General features: G+C 49.0%; 1 protein-coding gene across 2 annotated transcripts; it reads left to right on the forward strand.

Annotated features, from left to right (window-relative positions):
- The first annotated feature begins 1,397 nt into the window (after nucleotides 1-1,397).
- On the forward strand, nucleotides 1,398-21,556 carry TPST2 (tyrosylprotein sulfotransferase 2). 2 transcript variants are annotated; one of them, XM_082852540.1, is made up of 7 exons: nucleotides 1,398-1,465; nucleotides 5,873-6,778; nucleotides 10,775-10,973; nucleotides 16,281-16,331; nucleotides 17,249-17,287; nucleotides 19,823-19,871; nucleotides 21,450-21,556. In XM_082852540.1, the coding sequence occupies exons 2-6, from the start codon at nucleotides 5,937-5,939 to the stop codon at nucleotides 19,862-19,864; spliced, it is 1,173 nt and encodes a 390-aa protein (XP_082708666.1). In that variant the 5' UTR covers nucleotides 1,398-1,465; nucleotides 5,873-5,936; the 3' UTR covers nucleotides 19,865-19,871; nucleotides 21,450-21,556. The 2 variants fall into 2 exon arrangements, with proteins under 2 accessions (XP_082708666.1, XP_082708667.1); XM_082852541.1 differs by lacking the exon at nucleotides 17,249-17,287.
- The last annotated feature ends 1,098 nt before the right edge of the window (nucleotides 21,557-22,654 follow it).

The following is a 22,654-nucleotide window of genomic DNA, read 5'->3' on the forward strand; positions in this document are numbered from 1 at the left end:
GGCCCCTAATTGTGTTTGTTGTTGTTATTCCAAGAACCAGGCTTCTCTTCACTGGCCACCCATATGCCCTGGGAATGCCAAGCCTGTGTATTCTGTAGCTGGGAGGAGGGGGAGGGTCTGGGAACCCTTCTCCTCCTGGGGTTAGATATACTAATCCCGGGTATTTCAGGGAGAGGAAAAAAAACTGTATAGAGGCAAGGAGAGAGCGAATAGGAAGGGAAAGAGGACCCCAAAAATGGTCCTATGCCCAATGTATTTGCATCATGGCACAAATAAAATAATTGCTGAGATTTTTGAGTATTTGCTATTGTCTTGTATAAACCTCCCAATAGCCCATTTTACAGCATAGGAAAACCGAGGCTCGGAAGAACAACAATCTACCTAGTCAGGGAATCATCCAACTCCAGAGCTGCATCCTTAACCCCCCCCACCCCACCTCTTGGGCTGGGACTAAGCAGAGGGAAGTTGAGCCTCAGACTCTGTGACTCTGTGAAGAGATTTTTGCTCCCAAACCTCAATTTTCACATCTGTAAAATGGGAGAAGGCGAGAATTGGACTAAAAATCTGCCACCCACCCCCTCCCCCAGTAAATGGTAAGGGCATAGCAGTGACATGTACACCAGGATCCCATTGGTTCCCCATCAGCCAGGCTTCATGCCGGACCCCATGAGTTCACGGCCCATTCCTTTAATGCAGTGGTTAAGAGCTGGGCGTCAGAGCCTCACAGATGTGGATGGCGATCCTGGTTCCCCGGGTCAGTTGCTCTTCCTCTTGGTGTCATTTCCTCACCTGTAAAATTGGGAGTATCGTACTTTCCTCGTTGGGGGATTAAATGGCACAAGGCACTCACAGCAGGCATTTGGTCAGTGTTAGGTGGCAGTGGCGGCACGGCATTGTCCAACTCCAGGGGGCGCCATATTTGTCATAGGCTGGGTACGCAGTGCCCTTTGGAGTTGAGCAGTGCGCAGCCTGTTCAACCATACCCAGCAATTCCAGATGGTGATTCGTGGTACAGTGGTGGTGGTTGTTGCTTCTTGTTATATTTACTTTTCCTGAAGTCCAAGTTCCCTGGGCCAAGAAGAAGGGAGAGCCCGGTTGTAAGAGACCCATTACTTCCTAAGGCAGCAGTGCCTTAGCTCAGGTTCTCAGCTGACACCCCTCTGCCTGAGAAGTGAGCCAGTTCACTCCCTGGCTGAATCAGTGAATTTAGACCCCAGCTTCAACACCTTGGGCGGAGGTGGCCTGTCCCTGCCTTGCCGCTCGTCTCCCAGAGTCACTGTCGGGCACCCTTGGGAAGCCCAGCATCCCCTTCTGCCCCTCCGAGGGGGCCCAGCCCCTCTCCATAGCACCCACCCCTACTGCACCTAATGCAGCGTCTCTTCTGCCTCTGCAGGGCTCAACCCGTGGAGAGTCTTAGCAAGCAGCCACGAGGGCTAGATCCCAGGGATGAGAGTGTCCAGGGGAGGTAAGTGCTTCCCGAAGGTCCCCCAGAGACCCGGCTCCTCCAGGGACAGCCCCCAGCCTCCTGATTGGGCAGCCGAGCAAACTCCCCCAGGCAGCTCTCTCCTCTGTTAGAAATCCAGACAAAGCTGGATCCCAGCAGCGTGGAGAGGGCAGGCCTCTGTTCTTCCTCACCCCTTAGGAGAGTGATTCTCCCGGTGATGGGAGAAGGCCGAGTCCCCGAGCAGGCAGGACTTACCGGGCATTCGTGGGCAGATTCAAGCACGGCCAGAACCCAGCCGTCTGCGTGCCACCTTCCAGCCTCAGTGTTCGTGGCGTGCGTGCTTTGCCCTTCACACAGAAGCTCCCTGAACCTCATAACAGCTCCCTGAGCAAAGCTTCTTAGCATCCCCCCGTTCTTGGAGGAGAAAACAGAAGCTCAGAGAAGCGAAGTCTCTTGTCCGGCTCTCCAGCTGGCAAGTGGCAGGGGCTGGATTTGAACCTGGGGCTATAAGACTCCAAGTCTGAGGGTCTTAGCCACCATCCTCACTGCCAGGATGCCGGGACACCTCCCTCGACAGGGTCCAACAGGGTGATGGGGACGGAGGGCAGGCCGGAGTCCCTGGGCTGGGCCCTCTGGCCCTTCCTGGAATGGGCGGAGTCTCTGATTCTGGGTGGTCAGGAGGCCACCTTCTGCTTCGTAGGCTCCCAGCTGATTTCCCTCTGCCAAGTGGCCCTGCCTTTGCTTCTCAAGCCATCCTCCAGGTCTGTGCAGTCTCCTCCTCACGGCTGACTTGCCCGCTTTGAGCTGTTTTCTCCTGGCGACTGAGATGAGCCCTTCGCTGGGTGCTGTCCAAGGACAGTGAACAGCTCAGCCGCAGCCTGGTCTGACCCAGGCCTGCCACTCCAGCCATGCCATCCATCTCGGGCAAGTTGCCTCTTCTCTCTGAGCTGCTTGCTGGGCGGGAGGCATCCCTACCCCAGAGGTGGCGGAGAGGATCCCGCTACGTGAGGCATGGCATAAGCTTTAGCAGAGGACGTGCTCAGTCAATGTAAAAACACACAACTCAGTGCTTTGTTTTGAAGTGCTGTAGCCAGATGAATGCTCAGTATTAAGCAAAACTCATGAGTTGATAACATTTAAAAAAATTCTGTCTATCCCTTCTTCCAGGCCTTTTCCCCTGGTGTTTAGTATCCAAGTCACTTCCAACCCCAAACAGAAGCTCGAAGAGTACATAAACACACACACACACACACACACACACACACGGGCAGGCACACTGTGTCTATCCTTTTTGGAAACCACTTTCCCAAATTATCCCCTTTTCTCCCTTTCTCTGCATCCCCCATCACCATCTGTTCCCCAAAGCTTCAGTCTCTCACTCCCCACCAAGTGTCAGGAAGAAAGGGTGATTGTACTAATTCAAGCTAAAGTGTGATTGACAGTCCCCCAGGGTTTTGACACTGAAATAATAATCATTGGCAGAATTCTACTCTCAGGTCTAAGGGGAGAATTTCAGGGAGCATTTAAAGAAGCCGAGAGCTCCATAGAGGGATTTCTGAGGGACTTTGTGTCCTGTCCAGCCTGCTTCCCCGCTGAAAGTAGCCCTGGAATTAGATTTCCCCATGCCAGACATGAATCCAGTGTACACATTAACTGCCAACAGTTTCAGCAGCATATGATAGGCTCAGGTTTCTGGGGAGAGGGTCCCCAGCTATTTTCTGATGCTCAGAGAAGCCAGCAACCCCCGGATGAGACTCATCTTTGCTTTGTCAGTTGCTTCTAGAATCCTCACAGCAGCCTTTGAGGTCAGTGGACCCACCCGTCTTTGTAGCTGAGGAAACTGTGGCTTAGATGGAGGAAGTGACTCTCCCAAAGACACATGGCCAGGAAATGCCAGGGCCTCTTCGCAGTTTCGACCCCAGGCCCCAGGCTGTGTGCTTCTTCAGCTTTGATGTTTATTTTCCACTTGCTATGGCCTGAGGGGCCCCAGGCAGCCCAGGCCCTCGTGGGTGGATTGGTCCAGCTGCCAGCCGGGTCCTTTAGTGGTTTCCGGTGAACCTCCCATCCAAAGAAGAAGGCCGCCTCCCACTCCTTTCCCTTCAGACCCTGTCCCATCCGCCAAGCCACCTGAAGCCCCCCGGCATGCTGGGCTCTTTCCTGCCTGTTACTTTGCACTGGTTGTTCCCTTTGCCAGGAACTCCCTTCTCTCTCATCTCCACCTGGCTGTTCAGAACTTCCCTGTCCACTGCTTAGAACTCAGCACAAGGGCTGCCTCCTACAGGAAGCCTTCCCTCACCTACACAGGTCGAACCTGTCACCCCCTCCCTAGTGTGGGTCCACAGTATGAGTGGACTCGGGGGGCTGAGGCTGTGTCTCCTAACTCCATAGCCCAACTCCCGCACACAGTAGGAACTCATGAAATGTTGGGGTAAATGAATAACCAGTCAGTGATCATGGCTAATATTCTTTCAAATGCTCCCAATGTGCCGGGCACATTCTTAAGTTCTTAAAGGGGGTCATTTAATGTTCATAATAGCCCTTTGAGGTGGACACTCTTAGACCCATTTTACAGATGAGGCTCAGAGAAGTGAAGTCTGTTGCCCAAGCTCACACAGCCACACAGGAAATGGCAGAGCTGGGATTTGAACCAGGTCTGTCTGACTCCTTGAATGCCCAGAGACCTCAGGCCCTCACTTGGATTCTAGAAAGAGGTGAGAGAGGAAACGAAGGTTCTGAAACACAGTGGGGGTGAGGCAGAGAAGGGCTGGGTGGTCGGAGGTGGGCTGTCTGTCCAGCATCTGGGTCTGCACCTTTTGCGTTGGGCTGAGGTTGCGTAATCAAAGGGCCTTGAGGGTGAATTGGGGAGGAGGATAGATCTGACATTTGAGTGACTAGAGAAGGGGTGGCTGGGCTGGGTGGACCCCCACTCTTTGAAACCAGCCCCTACCTAAAGAATTGGCATTGAGGTCTCATCATCTTTATTAGTGACATTTGGGAGGGGTGAGGAGCTAGGCTCAGGGTCATAATTCATGTCCTAAGTCATCCCCTCCCCCTGTTCGCATGTCACCCCCCCCAGTCTGAGCATCCCCAAGTCTCCGCAGGACACGGGCAGGAGCCTCCTGACTGACCTCCCCGCCTCCGTTCCCACCCCTGCAGGCCCTCTCCCCAGGGGCTGCCCGTAGAGTAAGTCCAACTCCTTCCCCATCCCCTGAGGACATGCCTGGCAACTGCACACCATCTTCCCCTTCCCTCCCCTCCAGCCCCAGAAGCCTCCTCTCAGGTTCTTGAACACACCAAACCCTCTCTCTCCCATCTTGGGGTTTTGCACTCTCCGTTCCCTGTGCCTGGAGCCCCCTTCCCACACATTTTCACACCGCCAGCTCCCTCTCATCCAGGTCTCAGCTTGGACGTCACCTCCTCCAAGAAGTCCTCCTTAACCTCCCTCTTCCTTCCCCTTCTTGATCTCTCTCATGGTGTCCAGCTTATTTCTTTGCAAGCCATTATCACAGTCTGGCGGTAGCTTGTGTACCGTCCACATCCCCCACTCAGTTGTAAGCTCCTTGAAGCCAGAGGCCTGGCTGTCTTGTCCACTGTCCTGTCTCCAGCCTCAAGCAGGTGCCTGAAACCTTTTTATTGCTTCCGAGTGAAGGCTGAACGAACGGACGGCGATTCTGGAAGAAGCCCAGACCAGGATATTTTGCACCTTCTGAAAAGCCTCTCCTGCAGAGGCAGACTGTGGTCACTCAGAGCAGACACAGAGCCGGCTGATGAGCCTGCTGGCCTGGGTCAGAATCATGGACCCTGGCTTGGCCGCTTTCCAGCTGGACAACGGTGAACAGTCGCTCTGTACCTTGGTTCCCTCCTCGCTGTACCATAATCATTTCCTAGCACTTACTCTGTGCCAGGCCACGCTCATTGGACCCAAGCACGTTCTGTAAATATTTGTTAAGCATCTACTAGGGGCCAGGCACCGCGCTAGGAGCTGGGGAGACAGCCGTGAACAAAACAGGCAAAACCCATGTGTTTATCAAACGAGTGTGCTGCTGAAATCTGATGTTCTAGTGCTTTATTATTTTCACATTTCAAAGAATTTCACATAAATATATTTCAAGAAAGTCCATTTTTGAAAGAATTATTACTCTTTCCATTTATCAGTTGGGGAAACTGAGGCATTGAGTGGTTAAGGAACTGGGCAAGATCTCACAGCTAGGAAGTAGCCAGGAGGGATTTGAACCCAGGACATCGGGCCCCCTGAGGTAATAATAACAGCTACGCTTACGGTTGTTGGAGGACCTCATGAATTAGGATGGATGCAGCGTTCTGCTCTGAACGTCAGCACCCTCATACTTGCCGCTCTTGGGGTCTGGATGGTACAGCGCCTGCAGCCCGCAGGCCTCCCTGACCGCCCGTGTCCCTCTCTCTCCCCAGATGTGAGCCCGGCGGGGCTCCCGCCCACCTGTCGCTGAAGCGCGCCCCCCGCCCCGGGCCCAGCATGCGCCTGTCGGTGCGGAGGGCACTGCTGGCAGCCGGCTTCGCCCTGGCCCTGGTGCTGGCGGTCCAGCTGGGGCAGCAGGTGCTGGAGTGCCGGGTGGCACTGGGGGGCCCCCGGGGCCCCCGGCGGGCCATGCGGCCGGAGCAGGAGGACCTGGTGATGGTGGGCACGGACCACGTGGAGTACCGCTACGGCAAGGCCATGCCGCTCATCTTCGTGGGGGGCGTGCCCCGGAGTGGCACCACGCTCATGCGTGCGATGCTGGACGCCCACCCCGAGGTGCGCTGCGGGGAGGAGACCCGCATCATCCCCCGCGTGCTGGCCATGCGCCAGGCCTGGTCCAAGTCGGGCCGGGAGAAGCTGCGGCTGGACGAGGCGGGTGTGACAGATGAGGTGCTGGACGCCGCCATGCAGGCCTTCATCCTGGAGGTGATCGCCAAGCACGGAGAGCCGGCCCGCGTCCTCTGCAACAAGGACCCCTTCACGCTCAAGTCCTCTGTCTACCTGTCGCGCCTGTTCCCCAACTCCAAGTTCCTGCTGATGGTGCGGGACGGCCGGGCCTCCGTGCACTCCATGATCACCCGCAAGGTCACCATTGCCGGCTTCGACCTCAGCAGCTACCGTGACTGCCTCGCCAAGTGGAACAAGGCCATTGAGGTGATGTATGCCCAGTGCATGGAGGTGGGCGAGGACAAGTGCCTGCCCGTGTACTACGAGCAGCTGGTACTGCACCCCCGGCGCTCCCTCAAGCTCATCCTCGACTTCCTCGGCATCTCCTGGAGCGACTCCGTCCTGCACCATGAGGACCTCATCGGCAAGCCCGGCGGCGTCTCCCTGTCCAAGTGAGTGGAGCCCCCACCTTCCGCTCAGACCCCTGATCCCGGAGTCAGAGACGCTCAGTGGGAAGGTCGGCTCTGCCCCTCCAAGCTGTGTGGCCTTGGGCAAGTCACTGTGCCTCTCTGAGCCTCCTCTGTTGTACTGGAGAAGATCTGGGAAGAGAGTGGTTAAGAGCACAGCCTTGAACCAGATCTCCCACCTCATAGCTCTGTGGCATTGAATAAGTCACTGTACCTCTCTGAATTTCGGCTTTATTATCCAAAAAATGGGGCAGTCACTCCTCTCCAAACTGTGAATATGCTTTGTAGTGAGCTGTAGCAGGTAAAGGTTGAGAGTATAGTTTCTGGAACCAGGCTGTCTGGGTTTGAATCCCAGGTCTGCCATTTTTAGCTGTGTGACCTTGAGCAAGTAATTCTCCCTCTCTGTGCTTTCATTTCCTCATCTGTAGCATAGGGATAGAATCTACCTATGTTCACGTGTGAACATCAAATGGGTTAATACACGTTAGGTGGTTTATTCCCGTTATCATCGTTTCAGTGTTGATCTTGCTTTTATTGGAATACTCATCACTCTCGTTTATTGAGTGTCTGCTGTGTGGCCAGCACTGAGTGAAGCCACAAACAATCATTATTCCTTTAATCCCCACAGCCACCTAGAACATAGGAACTGCTCTTATCCCCATTTTACAGATGGAGAAACTGAGTCTCAGGAAAGTTACTGGCCTAAGGCCACACAGCTAGCAAAGGGTGGTGCCAGGATTTGAACGCAGGTCTGTTGGACTCCAGTGCCTGTGTTCTCAAGCCCTCCGTGGCTGGGACCCATCCTCCCTCCCTTTCTGTCCCTTGCTGTCTGCCTTCCTCCTTTGAGGAGGCTGTCCCTTTCCTGAGACAGTGCAGCACCAGAGTGTGCCATCCCCACGTCTCCATCCTGGTCAGTTGCAAGCATCTTTAACAGCCCAGTGGAAGGGCGGTCCTTCCTGGGACAACGCCTCCCATTTCTTTCATGGCTGGACCCTCCCAGGCTCTGCCCCCAAGAGCTCCTGATCCCTGAGCAGAGCGGGAGGCTCTCAGCAGCTCCTGGCAGCGAAGTGCCCATGGGCTGGGTACCCCCACCAGTTGGTGCTGGAGCCGGGATTTTTGTAAATCATCATGACAAGACATCAGATGACCAAAGGAATACATCCTGATTGCAGGAAATTGGGAAAATACATAGAACAGGAAAGAAAAACCACCCATAATCCCAACACCCAGATTTTGATTTGTGGCTTGCTGGTCCTTGATCAGGGTATATTGATAAAACTGGAGTCCTGCTGGTCATGTTCCTGTGTAACCTTTCTTCACCTTGTATTTGGGACGCTTGCCCATGGCCCCCAGCACTCTGCAGTGACATCATTTTGCATGGCTGCATAATATTCCACTACACGATCACCATATTCTGTTTAACAAATGTTTTTGGGCACTTTGTTTATTGACTCGTATCAAGCCTGGCTCCTATCCAAATTCTGGGAGGTATCTATGTGATTTCTGTCCTGTGAAGTCCTGGAGACACAAGGGTTGTGGCAAAGGCCAGGCACACGTTTGATCGTGTCTGGTATGTCCACTGTAAACATCTTTGCAACAAGCGTTTTGTTATAAAAGATGAAATCACTGGTTGATTGACAGTTCTGGTTTCATTACTCTAGGAAATGATAACATATCAGTTTCTGCAAATACTTCATTGAGCACAGTTATCCCTCCCACCTGTCAAAACCAAAAGGTTACTGAGCTGTGTGGTTCATAGGAAAGGGACAGCTGCCTTTGAGAGCATTAATGATGATCCTTTAGCTAATTTAGATACACTTACTTTCTCTCTCCTGCCATCTTTGCCAGATTTATCACACAGTATTAGACATTGGTGGCCATGTTCATAGCAGCACTACTCACAGTAGCCAAGACATGGAAGTAGCCTGTGTCCATTGACAGATGAATGGATAAAGGAGATGTGGCGTATATACAATAGAATGGTACTCAGCCACAAAAAAGAATGAAATAAAGCCATTTGCAGCCACATGGATGGACCTAGAGATTATCATACTAAGTGAATTAAGTCAGATGGAGAAAGGTAAATACCGTCTGATATCACTTATATGTAGGATCTAAAATATGACACAAATGAACTTAATTCATGAAAAAGAAACAAACTCACAGATGTAGAAAACAAACTTAGGATTACCAAAGGGGAAAGGGCGTAGGGGAGGGATGGATTGGGAGTTTGGGATTAATAGATACACACTACTGTATATAAAATAGGTCAACAACAAGGACCTGCAGCATAGCACAGGTAACTATATTCAATATCCTGTAATAACCATAATGGAAAAGAATATGAAAAAGAACACACACACACACACACACACACACACACACGTATGTATAACTGAATCGCTTTGCTGTATACCAGAAACTAACACAACATTGTAAATACTTCAATTAAAAAAAAAAAGAGGCAAAAGAAGCAGCAAGCTCCTCCTGTCCCCTCAGAAAGGAATGGTTACTGGATCCCTGATGTGTCTTGAAAACGGTGAAAATTCTAACAGAATCTGGCTTGGATTAGCTCACCGAAGGATTTGCAGAAACTGATATGTTATCATTTTCTCGTGTAATGTAGCTGTCAACCAGTGATTTTATCCCTTATGGCAGAATGGCCTTATGGCCAATTGTGGGGTGAAACTGCTTACAGTGAAGACGTTTATGGTGAAAATACCTAGAACCGTATTTGTGATTTTTTGACACACTGGCTAGAGTTGAGATTTAAATCCGGGTCTTCAGACTCCAGATCCATGCCCTCCCCACCAGTCCACACCCTCTCCCCTCCCCAGTTCCCCTCACCCCCCCTTCGCATCTTCCTTTTGCTCCATCTGTTTGCTTCTGTTCTTTGTTCCCAAGTTATCTCTTAGTTGGGATGGAAGCATCTAGAAATAGGTCCTCGATCCTAGGAGTTCCCCACCCTGTATCCTGTAAAGCCTCTGAACTATAATTGATAAGGTCATCATGACTCACACAGCTTGGTAACCCTGTTGTATGGGAGAGCGAGGAAGCACATATAAGATGATGACTGTTTCATCCTAACAGCAAAATGAAAACAACGTAAATATCCATCTTTAGGGGAATGGAAAAAGAATGAGGTATTGAGAGAGCAGGGGAAAAAAAAAACCCACCTACAAACCAGTACTATGTATAGTATATAATTTCTGTTTTTAAATCTGCAAGCAAAACCACAGATTTTCAGTGTGTATATGTGTGGGAGAGGGAGAAAGAGAGAGCTAACACTGAGACCTTAAAATGTACCAGATACGCTTTTATTATTACCTCATTTACTCCTCAGAACAGCCCCGTGAGGTAAGTACTATTATGATTCCCATTTTACAGGTGAGGACACTGAGGCTCAGAGAGGTTCAGTCAGTCTCCCAAGGCCACACAGCCAGTGTTGGTAGAGCTGGCATCTGCACCCAGGCAGTCTGGCCCCTGAGTCTGCGCTTAGCCACTCTGTTTTTAAAAGTACAGAAAACAGATTGGTAGGGTACGCTTCAGAATGCTGTGGTCAGGTCCCTGTAGGGAGCTGAAGGACTCAGAGTGGTGACCCCAGGGGGGCTATTCGCCTTACCATTTGTGTCTTCGAATTACTTCTCAAGAACAAAATACTCATCTTAGTCATATAAATAAAAAGTAATTTTTAAAAAGTCAGAGAGGTCAAGGAAGCAGAATTTCAACACCACTGAAGTGGTGTGCCTTGTCTAGCCCTTTCTCCCAGCTTCCCACCCCATGCTTTTATCCCCATTGTACAGAGCAGGTATGAGGAGGCCATATGACTTGCCCACATTCTTATACTTGATAAGAGCCGAGTGGGCCCTGGGGACCAGTCCCCCCAACCTTTCCTGCTGCCCCAGAGTCCCTGAGCAGGGAGCCCACCTGAGCACCACCCGGGTCTGCCCGTGCCCCGTCCAGCCCGTCCTCTCTCCCCAGGATCGAGCGATCCACAGACCAGGTCATCAAGCCCGTGAACCTGGAAGCTCTCTCCAAGTGGACTGGCCACATCCCTGGGGATGTGTTGAGGGACATGGCCCAGATCGCCCCCATGCTGGCTCGGCTTGGCTATGACCCCTATGCAAACCCGCCCAACTACGGCAACCCCGATCCCATCGTCATCAACAACACACACCGGGTGAGTGCACATGCACACGGGGAGATGCGTGCTCAGGCTGTGGTGGGGGTGGAGGCTCCAGCTACCCCAGAAAACACTTAGTTTCTTGATTCCTATGCAGCTGGTCTGTTTCTGTCTCAGGGACACGGTGATTCGGATGGCTGCTTGTATTTCCATTTTTGCTTGGGCCACAAGGAAGCTCAAAACCAACTGGTAGCCTGCCTCTCACACTGTATAGCATCTCACGGCAGGCCCATTCGTGCGCTAATTCCATCCTATTTCTCTACTTTGATTTACCCTTTTCCCCCTGCTTCCCTGGCTGTTTGTTCGTCTGTTTGTAAAGCACTTCAAGTCTCTGTTGAGACTGGGTGTGAATAAATCAATGATAGGTCCCTTTATGGCCCCCGTAAGGTTTAATTTTTAATTTTATTTATTTATTTTTGGCCCTGCCTCGAGGCATGTGGGATCTTAATTCCCCAACCAGGGATTGAAACCATGTCCCCTGCAGTGGAAGCACAGAGTCTTAACCACTGGACCGCCAGGGAAGTCCCTGCCCCCATAAGGTTTAATATTTACTTCTCAGACAAATGTAAGTTTAGGGTGGTTTAAATTACTTTTTAAGTTCTCCTTAGTGTAGGTGGTCAAGGGGAAATGACTTTGAGAAGATGTTTTTGGAGCATAGAAGTAGGCTAATCCTGGGTGTGGAACAGTTACCAAGTCGATATTATTTACATGTCACTGTCACTTCTCCTTTACTCTGGTTGCTGTGTTCTGACTTCCTCAGAGACACGAAGTTAATGAAAATATCTGAACATGGGACCCAGGCCTGAGGAAGAGCCCTCCTACCCCTTATGTCATTGAGACCCAGAGTTTTAATTTAAGCTGAGTTTGGCATTTCTTTTTTTCTCTTTTTTTTTAAAAATTAATTCTAAAGTCCTCTGATTCTACTTTCAGAGAACTACTTTGTGTTTGGTCTGTTGAACTAGAGAAGAAAAGGCACGCATCTTAAATTTATTTATTTAATTTATTTATTTTTGGCTGCATTGGGTCTTCATTGCTGCGCGCAGGCTTTCTCTAGTTGCAGTGAGCAGGGGATACTCTTCTTGCGGTGCACGGGCTTCTCATTGTGGTGGCTTCTCTTGTTGTGGAGCATGGGCTGTAGGCGCACGGGCTTCAGTAGTTGTGGCACATGGGCTTCAGTAGTTGTGGCTCACAGGCTCTAGAGCGCAGGCTCAGTAGTTGTTGCGCACAGGCTTAGTTGCTCCGCGGCATGTGGGATCTTCCTGGACCAGGGCTCGAACCCGTGTCCCCTGCACTGGCAGGCGGATTCTTTACCACTGCGCCACCAGGGAAGCCCGAGTTTGGCATTTCTGAGCACGTGCTGATTTTAGAAAGTAAACAGTTCTTTTTTTTCTTTCTCTTATTGCCTTATCACTGACTTATTATATTATTGTAGTTTCAGGTGTATGACAGAACAATTTGATATTTGTGCACATGGCAAAACGATCACTACAATTTGAGTCTAGTTACCCACTGTCTGTCACTGTACAAATTTACAACATACGCAGTACAATATTACCGACTATAATCACCGTGCTGTACATTACATCCCTGTGGCTTTATTTTATATTATCTTGACCCCCTTCACCGATTTCACCTCCCCTGCTCCCAACCCAACAGTTCTTGTATTGAATCAGAAAGGGAGAGAGTCATTACTCTTTATTCTCCTTTAATTCTTCAGTGGACTCAAGGAGAAAGACTCCATTTGATGCCAACAAGTCCTTAACACGTGCAAGCTTTCTCTCTCTCTCTCTCTCTCTCTCTCTCTCTCACTCTTTCTTTTTCTATTTTTTTGGCCATGCCGTGCGCCATGTGGGATCTTAGTTCCCTGATCAGGGCTTGAACCCGTGTTGCCTGCATTGGAAGTGCGGAGTCTTAACCACTGGACCACCAGGGAATTCCTGCAAGCTTTCTTTTTAACGGAGAGAGTTTACTAACACTGAGCGTAGGCAGCTCTGCCCTTGTCCTTGAAATGCAAGCCCGTCTATAGGTCTCATTACTTCCTCTTCCCCCGACATTAGTTGATTTTGTAAACATCTACTTGTGGAAATACTCAGGGATCCAAGGTAGATACCCAGAGTGCATGGAGGGCATGGGTGTTGGCAACCTGGATGTGGCTTATTTTTATGATTTTATTATTTTTGTTTTAAATATTATTAATTTCAATGTTTACTATTTAATAATAGTTATCATTCTTTAAACTGTACTTAGGCGCTTTATATACTTTTCTGTATACATGCTATATTTCATAATAAAAAACTCATTAACAGGATTAGGGACTTCCCTGGTGGCGCAGTGGTTAAGAATCCACCTGCCAATGCAGGGGACACAGGCTTGAGCCCTGGTCCGGGAAGATCCCAGATGCTGCGGAGCAACTAAGCCCGTGCACCACAACTACTGAGCCTGCGCTCTAGAGCCCGTGCGCCACAACTACTGAAGCCTGCGTGCCTAGAGCACGTGCTCCACGACAAGAGAAGCCACCGCAATGAGAAGCCCGTGCACTGGAACGAAGAGAAGCCCCCTGCTCACTGCAACTAGAGAAAGCCCGCGCGCAGCAATGAAGACCCAACACAGCCAAAAATAAATAAATAAATTTATTATTTTTTAAAATTCATTAACGGGATTAAAAAAGCAGCAGCAACTGGTGATGACCTTGAAATCCAGTCCCCAAATGCTTCTCAGAAGGGGTGGCTGGGACAGGATGAGGGCATCAGAGAAAGCTGGCCTCTCCTTACCTGCTTTTTTAGCCAGGGGCCCAGCTCCTCTGAAGTCCGTCTAAAAGGCAGAGGCCCCTGGCAGGTCCTAGACTATGGGTCAGAAGCTCCCAGAGTAAGGCCTGACCTTGGGTGTTGTATAAAAAAAACTCTGATGAGCAGTGATGGGTAGGAACAGCTGTTTGGAGCTCTGTTGTTTATTTAAAACAGAAGATGTCTCTGGGTTTCTTCCAAAGAGGTTTACTCCCCAAAGAAAAACTCTGTTTTCTACTAACTTATTTAATGACACAAGTGTTAAGAGAACCACAATTCCCTGATTCACTTATCCTCATCCCTAACTGAATTTTTGTGACAAATACACTTGTACTACTGAGAAGAAATATTTTGACACTTCATCTATCTATGCAAGTAGAGAATTGATAGGGTCACTTTCAAAAGTGATTTTTTGTATTTCAAGTTTCTGGCTTAAATATCCAACGGGGCAGATTTTTACATTTGTAAGAACTAAATTTGGTTTAAAAAAAGCCAAAAACTTGCTCTAGTTTTGTGACCCTGTGTACTTTTAAAATAAAATCAAGAAAGCAAAAAAAGGAAAAACAAAAACGAAACAAAAGAGCTTTACTCCTTGGGGGTTCCACAAGTTTTAACAAGTGCCAGACACCTTATTTAGTCTTTACAGTGGTTTTGCTGTAACTACAAAGGTAAGTCCCCTCGTTGAAAGCCACAAGGGTGTGCGTGTGTATGTGTGCGTGTGTGTGTGTGTGTGTGTGTGTGTGTGTGTGTGTGTGTGTGTGTATACTGAAGGCACAGAACGTTCCTGTACTGGATCCTAGGCAGTACACTCAGTTCTGAAATGATCCCAGTGCTAATGAAACTGTCTGTACCTGTGCTGTTCATTACAGCCACTAGGCTTGTGTGGCCACTGAAATGTGACCAGTGAAATGTGATGAGTCCAAATTGAAAGGTGCCGTGTAAGTGTGAAACACACACTGGATTTTGAGGTCCTCGTACCCCCCAAAAGCATGTAAAACTTCTCCTTAATCATTTTTATATTGATTACATAGGGAAGGAAAACTTTTCCCTTTTTCCCTTCTAGGTTCTTTGGCTGGTCTGATAATGAAATTGACATAAGACAGATTAATAGGGGACAAAACAAATTTAATATTGTACATACAGGGGCTCATAAAAATAGGAGATTCATAAGAAGGGGCCAAAGCAGGCATCTTTCATACCTTTTAGACGAAGAAAGAATACATTTGTGAAGTACTGATAAGACGAAGACATCTGGGCTTGGGGTAGTAAATTATTGAAGAAGTAACAAGGTTTGTGTACACAGCCCTTTTGGTCCTGATTTCTCCATCTCTGGTGATAAGGATGGCTCTCTACCTCCTGTTGCGGGGAGGGTACCTTTCACCTGGGAGATTTATTCCCTGCTCTCAAGGGCACTAAGGAGGGTCAGAGTGTCCTTCTGGCACCGGCTGTTTCTTAAATAACTTTAATTCAAAATAATGAATATGCCAAAGTGGTAGATTTGGGGGCAACCTGCCCTGAACCCCATCAATTACATGTTGAAGTATTAATATTTTAGCTATATCAGGTTAAATAAAAAATACCACTATAGGGAATTCCCTGTAGGTCCGGTGGTAAGGACTCCACGCTTTCACTGCTGAGGGTCCAGGTTCCATCCCTGGCTGGGGAACTGAGATCCCACAAGCTGCGCGGTGTGGCCAAAAAAAAAAAAAAAAAAAAAAACCCACTAGAATTAATTTCACCTGTTTCACTTTGTTTTTAAATGTGGCTACTAGAAAATTTTAAATTACAGACTAGGTTCACATTATATTCTATTGGACAGTGCTGGTCTATCCAGTGCCTTGTATTTCGAGAGATATTGGAAAGGCCTGGAATTTTCTGGTTCCCACCTCAGGGCCTTTGTCCCTTCTGTGCCCTCTGGCTGGAATGCTTCTCCTTCAGAGCGTAGCCTGGCAGGATTTCCTTGTCACTCAGGTCTCAGCACAAAGGCCATGCGTTCCAAGGGGCCCTTTCTGACCACCCATTCAGAAGAAGCGCCCTGGGCACTCCTAATCACACACTTTCCTTGTAGTACTTCCCATGGTTTGATATGTTCTTGTTTAATTGTGTTTGTTGTCACTTGTGGATTGTCTGGCCCTCCCCACTCCAGAACGGAAGCTCCAGGAGGATGGGACTTCTAATTGTCTGGGCAGTGTTGTAATGGCCCCCAACCCCCTCCCCACCCCCGAGCTTAGAATAACGCCGGAATAAGAGGAGCTTATTAATACATGTTTGTTGGATGGATGCATGGATGAGCAGGTGGATAAGCGGATGGGTGGGTTGGGTGGATGGATGGATAGGTGTGTAGATGGGTGGGTAGGTGGACGGGAGGGTAGATGGGGGGCGTGGATGGGAGGGTGGATGGGGGGATGTGGGTGGATGGAGAGGTAGATGGATGGGAGGGTGGATGGGTGGGTGTGCAAATGATGGACTCAATTTTATTTTTTGGTCATTTCTACAATAGCGATAATTTTTTCTTTCCTAGGTCTTGAAAGGGGACTATAAAACTCCAGCCAATCTGAAAGGCTATCTTCAGGTCAGAAACCCCAGGGGGAATTCTGCATCACCACTAGCTTCCTCTGTGCCCTTGAACACTTCACTTCTCTCATATGGTTGATGGTTTGTCCATCAGAAAATTGGATGGGGGTGGGATTCCGGTCAGAGGCTCTCAAGTGTCTGATCCACCTGGAGCGACATCTCAGTAGCCCTTCAGCCTGAGTCCCTTCCTTGTCCCCTGGCTTGAAAGCAGTTGGAGGAACTTAGTGGCGACTTTCTGTCAAACTTTCTGCCTCTAGCCTTAAATTCAGCTTCATTTAAAGTGGCAGTTCCTGGACTTCCCTGGAGGTCCAGTGGTTAAGATTCCGTGTTTTCACTGCAGGGGTGTGGGTTTGATCCCTGGTCGGGGAAGTTCTGCGTGCCGCACTGTGTGGCCAAAATAAAAAAGTATGAAGTGGCAGTTCCCAGCCCAGCACAAAAATTTCACCAGTCTACCAAAAAATGAGGGTCATGTGATGCAGGTATGTGTGCAAAAGTAGACATAATACAGTCCTGTGTCCCCACACGCATTGCCACAGGCTGGCCTCCCATGCATCCTGGGCGTGTCCATGGAGGCTGTCCCTGAATCTTGTCAAGAAGTACCGCTCCCAGGACTGACATAGCATCCTCCTTTTGGTGCCAAAGTGCTCCTTTTTAAAGGAAGGGTGGTGATGCTACAATCAGTAGTTTCAGTTTGTGTGTGTGTTTTATTTAACTTGGCCAGGAAAGGGTGGGGTCACCCTACGCTAATCCCCAGTTTAATCATGAAACTCTCAAGACTCTCATGGGTCGGGCAATGAGATTTTGGTCCTTTGGGGATGAGTCCACACTCCCTTTGTGGGAATCAGAAACCCATCTCTTGCCACTGTGAAAAAATATTGCCAGACTTAATCAGCACTAATCTGTTATTTGTTCTAGCCCAAAGAGGATGTAACAAGAACAACAAACAGAAGTGGGGTAAGGGGAATTAGCCACAATCTGAAACTCTTTTCATTTTTACATGCAGTCTTTTTTTTGCCCACCTGGATATGCATTTTTATGTTCCTTGCAATTCCATTGTATGAGCTGCTTTGTTTTACTTTCTTACTGTTTTTCCATCTTGGGGGTCTCACGTGGCCATTTCGATGGCTACATAGTTTTCTCTGGAATGCATTATGTGTCACCAGTTACTTAACTGTTGCCCTATGTAACTTTTGCAATATTTTGCAATATTTCAAATGATGTCATGCACCTATCATCCTGATTTTCCCTCTCTTCTGTGGGGCGAGGGCTGGGGGGGCCTCTATGGAATTGTTCCCTTCGAATACAATTTTCTTCTATAAATTTATTTATTTTTGGTTGCATTGGGTTTTCATTGCTGCGCATGGGCTTTCTCTAGTTGCAGCGAGCAGGGGCTACTCTTTGTTGTGGTGCGCGGGCTTCTCATTGCGGTGGCTTCTCTTGTTGCGGAGCACAGGCTCTAGGCTCACAGGCTTCAGTAGTTGTGGCACTCGGGCTCCGTAGAGTTGTGGCTCACAGGCTCTAGAGCGCATGCTCAGTAGTTGTGGCACATGGGCTTAGTTGCTCCGCGGCATGTGGGATCCTCCCAGACCAGGGCTCAAACCGGTGTCTCCTGCATTGGCAGGTGGATTCTTAACCACTGCACCACCAGGGAAGTCCCCAGATACATTTTTAAGGAGTGGAATCAGAGGATGGGAGGGTCTTTTTTTTTTGGCCGTGCGGCATGTGGGATCTTAGTTCCTGGACCAGGAATCATACCCGTGCCCCTTGCAGTGGAATCGTGGATTCTTAACCACTGGACCGCCAGGGAATTCCCCATGGGAGGGTCTTTTTTGAGACTCTTGAACTACAAGGTTAAAATTGCTTTACAGAAGAGTGGGACCAGTTTACACTCTCCTGCACTGTGTGGCGTATTCAAGCTGGCCTGGGACTGTTTTTTGCTCTCTTAGAAGCAAAATGTAAAGGAATAGCATATGCTCTGTCATCGTGAGCAGTCCCACCTTCTGGAGAGCTGCCCCACAAATTACATCAAACCCCTACTTTCGGCCCTTTTCTCCTCCACTGTGCACGTGATCTCCTGCAGGATATTGCAAAACTTGGAAACAATCTTAGGGCAACAGTTGAGTAATGGTGGTGTGTACATTGTATAGAATATTATGTAGCCATCCAAAATGGTAATCGTGAAACCCCAAAAATAGGAAGATAGGAAGCAAGCAAAACAAAGCTGCTCACACGTTAGAATGGCAACTCATGCAAAAATGTATACTCAATCCCTAAACTCCAAACACCCTCTCCTTTCCAGGGCTTTGCTAATCCCTCTGCTGGGAATGCTTTTCTACCCACATCCGTGCATGGCCGGCTTCATTTTCATCTTTTAGCTCTTTGCTTATGGGGTGTTTTCCAACACCAACAACTAATTCTCTTGATTATCTGGACACCAACTAGGTGTTGCGTAATTCAGTTCAATTCTGACGCTGATTTCCGGAGATAGCCTCTGACCCCACAGGTTAAGGGCCCAGTCCCACAAAACTGCCCCCACTTCAGATGCCCAGGCTACCTACCTTTCTGCCCAGCCAACTACACATTTGCGGGGTCCCCATGCCCCACCCCCACTCAGGTTTGGTAATTCACTAGAACAACACACAGGACTCAGGAAAACACTTTACTTCCTAGATCACCAGCTTATCATAAAGGCTGTAAGTCAGGAACAGCCCAGTGGAAGAGATGTGTAGGGCGAGGTATGGGGGAAGGGCGTGGAGCTCCCATGCCCTCTCTGGGGGCACCACCCTCCCGGCACCTCCCTGTGATCGCCCACCCCGACTCCCTGAACCCTATCACTTATGGATTTTTATGGAGGTTTCATTAAGGAGGCATGGTTGATTAAATCATTGGCTGTTGGTTATTAACCTCCAGCCTCCTCCCTTCCCCAGAGGTTGGGGTGGAGGGCGCTGAAATTTCCAACCCTTTAATCATGCCTTAGCCTTTTTGGTAACCAAGCCCACATCCTGAAGCCGGGGGCCCCCAGCCACCAATCATCTCATTTGCATACAAAAGATGCTTTTTCTCACTAGGGAGATTCCAAGGGTTCTAGGAGCTTGGTGCCAGGAACCCAAGGGCAAACACATGTAGGTTTTTCATTACACTCCACCTTAAATGTCATCCCCCGGTAGTGGCCTCTCCGAACCACTTTATCTGAAGGAGCCCCAACACCAGTCACTCATATCAGCCCATTGTATTGCCTGGACTTAATAGTGTCTTACGGATGTGTTTGTTGAGCAGGCTGTCCCCACTAGAATGTGAGCTGGGTGGGGATAGGATAGGGTCTATCATGTCCACAGTAGCCCCAGCACCCGGCACATAGTAGGTGTGCGGTAGCTACTCGGTGAGGGAGTGTGCCCGATTCAGTGACGCTGAGGGCTGAACCTCAGGGCAGTGAGGCCCTGGTACCACCACTTGGCTGTGACCCTTCCTCTGTGTGTTGTCTTCCTCCAGGTGAACCAGAATAGCACCTCTTCCCACCTAGGAAGCTCATGATTTCCAGGTAGGCCTGCGGACTTTGCCGGGACCTTCCGACACTTCTGAGCCCAGGAGTCACTTTTCTGAAAAGCTTGTCCTTCCTGAGCCTCCCTGGGGAGGAGTGGCCACCAAGGTGGGCTGACCCAGCCCCATCAGGAGGTTTCCCTGGCCCCAGCCTGGGGAGCTATTTATAGAATCGAGGCTTAGTCTCCTAGCTCTGGATCAGGGGTGTGGGCAGGGATCAATGCTGAACCAGCCAGAAAAAGGTTTATCTGGCGTTGGGGAGGGGGTACAGAGGACAGGTGTGATGGGGGGATTCTAGAACCATTTTGCACAGAATGCTGTCTGCCAACCCAGCTTCTATAAACAGCATCAGGTTGGCCCAAAGCAATTAATGTTGTAATAATAGTCGCAAGCAGTTCTGGTCTAAGAATAACCCCGACTGCACTGGGCTGAGTGCTCTTCCTGTGTTACTCCTTTAACCCTCAGCATCCCTGGGAGGCAGGTGACATGACTGTCCCATTTTATGGAGGAGAAAACCAAAGCCCAGAGAAGGGCGTTGATTGGCCTAAGGCCACAGAGCCACCGAAAGTCATCTCCCCCAGAGTTTGCTTTTCACAAACGATTTTAAGTGCATATTTATCCATCCATGTTTCGCCAAGGGGCAGGGAAGCAGGTTCTGAACTTGGGAAGTCAAAGATTTAAGGACTCACTTGAGGTTCAACTCCTGTTGGCCTCTGTTTTCCCCATCTGGAGAATGGGATTCATCACTGTCCGCCTGCAAGGGTGGTCATGAGATGAAGTGAGCCGGCCCGGGTGGGAGCGCTGGGACCTTGCGGCAGACGTGGGCCCTGGAGTTAAGGCTCCAGCGAGTGAGCTCACTTCCTTATGCTCCCCAGCCTCTCTGACCAGGCTCAGGGAAACCTGGGGGAGTCAGAGAGGCCAGGACCAACTTCCCTGGGTATCTGGCCTATTCTTTTAAACTGTAAAAGACCTTCTAGCCTCTAGTCGATTTTTAGTTTCCTTTTCTTATTTTTAAATAATCAGCATATTTTTTCATTTTTCTTGAAATCCACTTTGCACCAGCCCACAAGGCTGGAGACACAAAGTCACCCTGACTCTCAGCATTCCCATCCTGAGTTGTGCTAAGATCCAGGACTTCCGTTTAATTCCTAAGAAGTCTCACGTTGAAAGCAGTCTTTTTCCAAGTTTTTCCCCAACTCAATTTCCCTCTCTCTCTTTCTGCAGGTTCATTAGTAGAATCCTGAACCTTCTCGTTGACGAAAGCCAGATCTGTTTCTCGCTTTACTCTTTAGATGAGGTCCCAGAGACAGGGTACTTTAGCTAATCATTGCCATCTGCTCTTCATAAATCAGAAAAGTGATATCTTTGAGGTCAGGTGGCGACAGGTTGAGATGTGGGTAAGGACCCAAGAAACATTTTTAAAGGTAAATTCTCTCCAGCCATCTGGATGCTATAGAAAATCTCACATGCTTATATGAATGCATGAAGACCATCTGTCCTGCAATCGCACCTATAAATATACAATATCTCTTTCAGAATTGCGACTCTGGGCCTAACACCCGTTTTTCTCCCCTTTCAGATCTTTGCAAGTGGCTTTGTTGCCAGAAGAGAAGAAACGTTGCATTTGAGTGGAAATCGGACCTCAAATCCAAGCATATTGCTTGCTATTAATCGCCGAAACAGGACTGCTCATGAGGAATGTATTTGCATATGGTTGCAAAAGCTGAATCATTGAAAACTTAACCTTGAAACATTCTATCTTAGGATAGTCTGGGGTAGAGAACCAAGAGTGTGGAGGTAGTCCGGCTTTTGAAACTTAGGTATTTTATATTTTTCCCCTCGAGAAGTTTTTTTTAAGAAATGGATTTGCCATCCTCCTTAATTTGCAGGACTGCCTTGGTGGCTTTGTTTGCTGGGACAAGGCCCACCACCCGTGCCTCTCCTGTTGACCCTTACTTTTGAATTCAAAGAATCTATTTAAGAATTTAATATATGAACTTTCTTTGACTCCTCCTCAGTTTTACTCACAGAGAAAAAAATATATATATTATTTGAATAAACTGAACAGGGACTCATTTGTCTGTGCCTTACTTTACAGAGTGAATAGATTTTTTTCTTCCATGTCGAGTTTTGTCAGGTGGATTGATGATGAACAAAGGCTGGAGAATAGGTCCACACAAGGGCGCAACTGAACTCCTGTGTCAGGGAGCCCCAAGGCCACCCTTGGGTTTGGCGATTTGCTACAAGGACTCACGGAACTCAGAAAACCTGGTGGACTCACAGTTACGATTTATTACAGCGAAAGGATACGGATTAAAATCAGCAAGGGAAAAAGGCGCATAGGGCAGAGTCCAGGAGAGCCCAGGCACAAGCTCCCAGATGTCCTCTCCCACTGGAGTCTCACAGACACGCTTGATTCTCCCACCAACAATGTGTGACAACATGTATGAAGTATTGCCAGCCAGGAAGGCTCACCTGAGGCTTAGTGTCCAGCATTTTTTACTTGGCATCAGTCACAAAGGTATGCAGCAACTGACCATAGTTACTTGGTCTCCAGCCCTTCCAGAGGTCAAATGATACAGTGTGATCCAAGACCCCCCATAAATCACATTGTTAACATAGACTCTATGGCCTGTTGTGGTCCAGGGTCCTAGGTATTCAAAGGCACTCCTTCTAGTGAGGACATCCCAAGGGCTCAGAGGTGAGCTCCCAGGAGCTGGTCCAGGCTGGTCCTTTGTCACATGCAGGGTTTGTTGGAACTCTGCAAGCCTGCTGAGTTCATCT

The sequence above is a fragment of the Leucopleurus acutus genome (assembly GCF_964270905.1).
Source record: "Leucopleurus acutus genome assembly, chromosome: 13".
In the NCBI taxonomy this organism is placed as follows: Eukaryota; Metazoa; Chordata; class Mammalia; order Artiodactyla; family Delphinidae; genus Leucopleurus; species Leucopleurus acutus.

Coding starts and splice junctions, on each gene's coding strand:
- TPST2 (XM_082852540.1), top strand. CDS start 5,937: ATGCGCCTGTCGGTGCGGAGGGCACTGCTGGCAGCCGGCTTCGCCCTG. Junction 6,779..10,774: donor GGCGGCGTCTCCCTGTCCAA/GTGAGTGGAGCC, acceptor CTCTCTCCCCAG/GATCGAGCGATCCACAGACC. Junction 10,974..16,280: donor TCATCAACAACACACACCGG/GTGAGTGCACAT, acceptor TTTCTTTCCTAG/GTCTTGAAAGGGGACTATAA.